Source organism: Pteropus alecto, unplaced genomic scaffold (assembly GCF_000325575.1).
Source record: "Pteropus alecto unplaced genomic scaffold, ASM32557v1 scaffold398, whole genome shotgun sequence".
In the NCBI taxonomy this organism is placed as follows: domain Eukaryota; kingdom Metazoa; phylum Chordata; class Mammalia; order Chiroptera; family Pteropodidae; genus Pteropus; species Pteropus alecto.
Window position 1 is genome coordinate 6,801,900 of NW_006442497.1, and position 8,094 is coordinate 6,809,993.

Sequence of the window (8,094 nt, forward strand, 5' to 3'; positions counted from 1 at the left end):
CAATTTTTTTCTCAGGCTTTCAGGATACCTTACTGTTCTTGTTTTCCCTCTATCTCACTGCCTATGCTTTCTTGGTCTCCTTGGCTGGGCTCATCTCTTCTAGACCTCAAAATATTAGAATTCTTGAAACCTCAATCCTGAAATTGCTTCTCTGTTTATATTCTACTCTAGGTGATACCTAACCCTACACTTTAAATTCGTCTGTGTGCTGATAACTACCAAATGTACATTTTCAGCCTCGTCTCTCAGGAACCCTAGACTTATATTATATTCCACTGCCTAATAAATATCTCCTTTAGATGTCTAGTGTCTGTGAGGCATCTCAAGCCTAACATGTTTAAAACTTAGTCCTCTCCCTCAAAAAGAAAGAAAGAAAGAAAGAAAGAAAGAAAGAAAGAAAGAAAGAAAGAAAGAAAGAAAGAAAGAAAGAAAGAAAGAAAGAAAGAAAGAAAGAAAGACCTGGTCTTCCCCAATTTTTTCTCATATCTTTAAAGGGCATCATCATTTACCCTTTCGACAGGAGTAATTTTTTATTTCTCTCATTCCTCACACCTGTTCCCCAATTCATCAATGGGTCCTATTGGCTCTACATACAAAATTATCTCAAATCTGACAACTCCTGATGTCCACCATCCAGGTCAAAGACAATATCTTCTGTCACCTGGATGCCAATTATAGTCCCTAAATGCCCTTTGTTCTTGACGCCCCTATCACCAATGCCACCATTACCATCATCATTACTACTCCCTCCAGCTAAAACCTGTTCTCCTCCAGTTACAGATCTTTTTGAAAACATAAACCAAGTCATGTTATTCTCCTACTCATAATTCTCATGCTCAGAATTAAATTTGGACTTTTTATGGCCAAGAAGGCCTTACAGTATCTGACCCTTTGTTAATTCTCTAACTTCTTCTTTCTCCATGCTTCTTCCTATTCCACTTATGCTTCTGCCAGCCTGACTTTTTACCTTCTCCTCAAACAAATCAAACTTAATTAAATCTCAGTGCCTTTACTCATGCTTCTCTCTCTACCTAGAAAGTTCTTCTCCTACTACTTTCTGTGGCTCACTCCTTCACATTCTGCTCAAATATACCTTCGGGAAAAAAGGCCTTCACTGACTTCTCCATATTCTTAGTCTCTATCTCCTTATCTCACAGCACTCATCACTATGTGAAACTGTACAATTTATTTTATTGATGTTTCCTATTTACTTTTCCTACTAGAATGTAAGCTTCATAAGGGCAGAGACTTTGTTTATCTTATTTATTATTCCATCCTCAAAAACAAGCATGCTAGGGCTCATAATAGATGCTCAATACACATTTTTGAATTAAAGAACAAATCTCATTTAATTCTCACAATAACCAATGAAACAGAAATGATCTTTCCAGTCTTATAGGTGAGGAAACTGAGGCTCAGAGATGTTAAATAACTTGGCCATGGTTACACATCTCATGTGTCAAAATCAAATCCAAATGTGTATGATTTTAGAGATCATTGTATTTTTTATTTTAATTTTTTAAATTTTCACTTTGAAATAATTTCTGATTTACAAAAAAAAAGTTGTAAAAATAGTACAAAGAGTTCTCTTTTGCTTTCATTTAGCTTTCCCAAATAATAACATCTTGTATAAACATACTATTATTATCTAAACCAGGGAATTAATATGGATGTAGAACTAGTAACTAATCTACAGACCTCCACATTTCACCAGTTGTCCCACTAATGTGTTATGTCTCCTGAGTCTCCTCCAGCATGGAGGCTCAATCTTTGTCCTTCATGACTGACACTTCTGAAGAGGGCTGAATTCTTATCATGGTATAGTCAATGTAGAGTGCTGAGTGCATGGAAAGTTTTCCATAATAATAGCTATTATTGTTGGAAAAGTAAATAAATCTCCCTTTTGAGGAGTGGAAGGAAAATGGCTCCTGATGTTCTGTTTGTTTGTTTTGCTAGCTTGGCCGACCTTGAAGTGTTTATAAAAAATAGTGAGAGCAGCTTGCTCAAGAAAGTTGAAAAAGGAGATTTCGAAGGATTGGTTGAGATTATGAGACACCTCATAGCTCTTAAAGAACGGCAGAGCAGCACCGATGAGATGTTTGAACCTTTAAAGCAAACTATTGAATTGCTGAAGATTTATGAACAAGAATTACCAGAAACAGTGTTTAAGCAGCTAGAGGTCAGTGCAAAGTTTACGTTTTTTTGTTTTTTGTTTTTGTTTTTTTTTTTTAAATAAAAATAATATAGGAAAAGTTTCAGGTTTTCAAATTGGAGTGAGGTAGGTCGAAGTGAATGAAAAACAGGATTTGGTAATGACCCAAGGTCCATGTTTTGGAACTGTATGTGTAACATATGTGTAATGTCTAGCATTTGCTTGAAACTTGATAAATATGAAACAATATAATACCGGAAATATATAGGAAGCTTGATGTGGATGAAGTGTTTTGGATTTTTTCCCAGAATTAGGGATGAGCCAACTTTTGGATTCAGAGAAAAACAGCACATCTGAGAAATGTTAAAATGTTCTAAGAGGAAATATGGGACATAAAAGAAAATAACCAGCACTCTTGAAGATATAGAAAAGGGCACAGATTACTAGGTTAGGTCAAGAAGACTGGTGTTGAGTCAGAAGCAGGTGAAATTCAAGGTTACTCACCCACAGAAATATATTACTGAGAGTTACAGATTAACACAACAAACAAAACCAAAGAGAGATAAGTCAAGGAAAAAGGATTGGGAATGGTCTAATGATACCAGAACATCCTCACATGGCATTGTAGCAGAGATGAAGCCATCTGGGTATTGTCCAGCTTTAAGACTGTGGGGGAGGGGGAAGTCAATGTGGGTCTGACCACTCTGAGGTCTCGTTTGCAGGAGCTACCTGAGAAATGGAACAACATAAAAAAGTTGGCCATTACTGTGAGGCAGAATGTGGCCCCTCTGCAGGCGAATGAAGTGACCCTTCTCCGCCAGAGGTGCACAGCCTTTGAAGTTGAACAGCAGCAGTTCTGGGAGCGATTCCACAAAGAAGCTCCCTTCAGGTATGGACCTAAGTGGCCGCCACTGCCTCTTTTCCTTTAAACATGAAAATCTTTGAGTCACTGATGATCTTTCCATTGAGTTTGTATATTCTTTTAGCAGAGGGAGATGAGTTAACAGTATTCTCTTCCATTTAAGTCCATTGGTTAGAACATGGTGGTAATGTGGGCAGAGTTCTATCATGGCCTATGTTAGATGATCAAAACCTGTACAAATACTTGGCTTAAAAAAAAAGTCTAGAATTTTCTATGTCTCTAGGTCTATAAAGAGATTTAACATGGTGAAATTACTAAAGGTTTTTAAAAAATATTAATTTGACATGTAATGTTGGGTAAGTTTAAGATGGACATTGTGTTACATTAATACATTTATATATTGTAATATGATTGCCAATGTAGTATGATTGTTGATATTTATCATATTACATAATTATAGTATATTATTATCTATATTCATTATACTGTGCATTAGTCTCTATGGCTTATTTACTACTTGTTACAAGTTTATACCTTTAAACACCATCACTCTTATCCCCACCCCATTTCCTGGTAACCACCATTTTACTCTCTGTTTTCACAGGTTTCACTGTTTTAGATTCCGCATATGAGTGATATCATACATTACTTGTCTTTCTGACTTATTTCACTTAGGATAATGTGCTAAAGATCCTCCATGTTGTAGCAAGTGGAAGGATATCCCCCTTTCTATGGCTGAATAATACTCTATTGTACCACATCTTTTTCTCCATTCATTGATGGGCATTTGGGTTGTTTCCATATCTTGACTAATATGAATAACGCTATGATAAACATGGAAGTGTATATATTTCATTGAAATTCTGTTTTCATTTTCTTTGATTACATACCCATAAATGGAATTACTGGATTATATGGTAGGTCATTTTAATTTTTTGAAGAAACTTCATATTGTTTTCCATCGTGGTTAGACCTAAAATTACTAGGTTTTTACTAAGCTGTTTGTATTCTAACTATACGATAGAATTTAAAAATAATTTTGGAAGGCATTCTGGTAATCTAAAAGAAAAATGTGAGGTAAAGGATTTACTTCAGGGTGTGCTTTCTCTACTTAGTAGTCCTCAGACTCTTCCCTGCTTGTACTAGGGATCTTTACATAAACCAAACAATTATAGGACAAGCAATTCCATTCACATGTGCTCAAATGCACACACACACATGGATTCCTTCTTAAGGAGCTTACTTCCTTGGTGTAAAAGTCTACCTGGGGTATGCTTCTAGTCCACTGCTCAGCATTAGGGGCTCCAACCAGTAGAACATGTTGGTTCTGAATGGTCTTGTATCTGCCAAAGTACCAGTTGAAATGTGTACTGTCTCCTCACTCCAGCTCCAGGTTTAGCTTTCTGTCTCCCTAGCTGAGTTTCTTGCTGGCTCTTCTCTATAGTTTTGGATAGACAAAGTTAGAAGTCTCCAAACTTGAAAATGCCCTGTGTAAGAAGGGAGGAATTTTTTTCACTTTCAAGGGTTACTTACCCACAGAAATATATTATTGAGAGATACAGGTTAACACAACAACAACAACAACAACAACAACAACAACAACAACAAACATAAAAAAACCCACAACTTTATTGGAAGGAAATATAGCATAATTACTAAGTACATGGATTCAGGCTGCTTAGTGTCTAATCTCAGGTCTACAACTTACTGTGTATGTCAAGGAAGCTACTCAATATCTCTGTGCTTCAGTTTTCTCATCTGTTAAATGGGTTTAATAGTAATATTCACTGCATAAAGTTGTTGAGAGGATTAAAGAAATAATCTTTGAAAATGTTTAGCATAGCACCTGGCACTAGGATGACCAACCATCCTGGCTTTCCTGATACTCTTCTGGTTTTAGCACTGAAAGCTAGACATCCAGGAAGCCCCTCTGTTTCAGGCAAACTGGCACTATTGGTCACCCAATCTGGCATACAGTAAGGACCTACATATTCTTCTTATTCATTCATCCAAAATACATGAAGCAGCTATCTCCCAAACATTATACTTAGGGCTACAGAGAACAAGATTTGTATATTAAGAGTCAGAGAAGGACAGATATGTAAACCATGCTTAAGATATATGCACAACATAGGACCCTAAAGCAGTGTGCTGCCATTTTGACTGCATGTTAGAATCACCTGGGGAGCCTTTAAAAGTTCAAATGTCTGGACTGTCCTAGAGACCAACTAAATCAGACTCTCTGGGGTGACATTTGATCATCAGTATTTTGTAAAGTTCCTCAAGTGATTCCAGTGTACAGCCAACTTTGAGACTGCTGCCCTAGGCAAAGTAACTGATTTCCTTTTAAGCAATCATGCCAGAGTGTATGACTCCAAATGAGTCTCTATCTCTTTAGAATAACTGCCCTAGGAAACATGCCCTTGTTCCAAAAAAACATCTATTGCTCAAAACATTTGTGGAACTCCTTTTGAGACTTTTCTTTTGGAGTCTGAGGCACATTCTTTTGACTCTCCTTTGGCATGAATTGAAGTTTTGAAATTTAACACTGGTCATGCAGAGCCAAAACTAGTAAGGGAGGTGGGTTACCAAGCTGGGTAGTACTGCTTCATGTTAACAACAATTATATCAATTGCAGCAGCCATAAAAATAAGGACACTAATATCTTTGCATCAAACATCTCTTAAGAAGGTTTCAAAAACGGAATTCCAAAAATGTTTGGTGAAATATCTTCCCAAACAGACTTCGGAGATTGCTTGAAAGGAAACAACACTCACTTGCTGGTGGTTTTTGTATGTCTGTTGGAAATCTGGTGTCCCTTCCTCCTTTGTAATTACATTGTGTATGTGTATCGATCAGCTGGTGTTGTTTTTTTCATTTGATAGCTGTATTGTTGTTTTTTTTTTTCCTTTCTCAGCACTTGTATCTGCTGGCTATAAGGATATCACTACCCTTTGCTGGGTTTTCCAAATTCACATCTGTTAATTTAACATGCAGATGAATCTTTGCAAAAGAATACTTTCAAAAGAACTGCTCACAGCAGTGTGGAAAACTAAACGTTACTGCAATTTTGATGTATTTCTCTTCTTGTCAAGAAAACCATCAGGACTAGTGCAGAATTGTAGCTTTACTGCTGAAGGGAATCTTAGAGGGTGTCAGCTCATGTTTTGTCTTGTTTCTTAGTTTGGTGTGTATGAATGTGTGTGTTTAAAATTTTTAAGGACTGTGTGTGGTGAATGAGTTTAATTCTGATTTCTTCACTTTTAGATCATTTATGAACTTCTAAAATGCAAATCCTGGTATATTCCTCTGTGAATGTAAGGTTCTATTCCCGGTTAGATTACAGGTTAAGCTCACACACATCTTCGAAGAGAGAAAAAAAAAAGTATCTCATTAGGCTCTTGTAGTCTGACAGATGCTGAGTGAAGTCAGGTTGCCTGGATTGAGGTTCTTTCTTCATGTCTAAGGCAAGGTTTACTTTCTCTTTTAGTTCTTAACTCTAAACTGAATCAGCCTCTTCTTAGCTGAGCTCTCTCACTCCAGAGTATTTGGCTAAATCATTATACTCAGGTTCAAGGAATTTTCACAACTTAAAATTGGAGACTCTCTCCTTTGACTGAAAGGAATGTTCCACGCTTCTAACTGCATTCTCTTCTTTAGTCTTCCTAACCTTAAGGAATGATGCCATGACATATATTCTTCTTACCGACATCCAGACCAAGATAATCTAAGGATTTCTTAGCCAAACTAGTTGGTTTCTATGAACTTCAGCTCAATGGAGACAGTGTTTGTACCTGGCTGGCAACCAGATTCTATGAATGGTTGGGAGAGCATTCTTTGAGACACCCTCTCTTTGGGTGCCGTTCTGCATGGCAACTAGAGAAACCAAAGCTTTCCATATAGCTCAATGCAGCAGACATGCTTGCACAGTATCTTTTGTCTCTTTGATAGCTGGAGAAAAGAGATATACTAGTCATTAAATCTTTCAGTGACCTATCAATATCCTAAGACACATCATTAGTTCAGCTTGACCCTGTTTTTCCAGTTAATCTGACACATTCACATAATTCATGCGGAAGAGGTTCTGGTCTCAACAGTGGAGTTAGCAAAAAAAATGATATAAGTGCTAGGATTTTAAGATAATACATATTCCCTGACCTCAAGGCTTACAGACTCAAAGGCAATTTCAAAAATGAGTAACTAGACATGTTCATTGGGTGCCAACTTTAACCCCCACTGAGGATGTGATTTACAAAAGTCCTCTGTAGAAGATGGTACTTGAGCCAATGAACAAATGAGAATTAACCACTTGAAGAAAAGAGTCATGGGAAGTGAGGATATTCCAGGCAAAGGAAGCAGAACATACAACAGCACGGGAGGATGAAAATGTAAGAAATAGTTGGAGAACTGCATGTATCTATGTCTGGAATGCAAGAAGTGGTAGATGAGAACAGAAAGGTTCATGTGCCCAGGTTTCAACCAGGATCAACCACTGAGTCTAAGCTGAGAACAAAATAATGTAAATACCATGCTTTCATGGCTGTGGAAAATAGAAGAGGGCAAAACAGATTCAAGGCCAGGTGTCCTGTGGGAAAGCGATTACAACAGCTGGGGTGAGAAGCAGTAGACCTGAACTGAAGCAGTAACAGTGAAAATGGAGAGGGGAGACTGGATCTGAGAAAGATTTGGGAGGGAGAATTAGCAGGATTGATTGAGTATGAGAGATGAACAGGGAGGAGATTCTAGCATAATTCTCCATCTTCCATTTTGGACAAGTAAGTGGAAGGTATTGTTTCACTGTTCACTGAGATGGCGGCCACAGAATGGAAAGAACTGAAAGATCACAAATTCAGATTGGACATGTTGAGTTTTATGATACCTGTGGGGCATCAAGCACAGGTGTACCATCATTCATTGTATATACAGGTGTGGTGCTGAGGTTAACATTTGCCAACTGCTAGTTTCCCAAAAATTAATTTAAGTCACTTTTCCATTCTCTCTCTCTCTCTCTCTCTCTCTCTCTCTCTCTCTCTCTCTCTCTCTCTCCCACCCCTCCCTCCTTTTCCCTCTCCCCCCCCCC

The 8,094-nt window shown here is 37.6% G+C and overlaps 1 protein-coding gene across 1 annotated transcript in view; it reads left to right on the top strand.

The window, feature by feature from the left end:
* Positions 1-8,094, top strand: part of DNAH9 (dynein axonemal heavy chain 9) — a 312,771-nt gene that overhangs the window by 68,962 nt on the left and 235,715 nt on the right. The window contains 2 exon segments of the mRNA XM_006922399.3: positions 1,957-2,179; positions 2,875-3,041. Of these exon segments, the coding sequence (XP_006922461.1) occupies positions 1,957-2,179; positions 2,875-3,041 (390 nt within the window).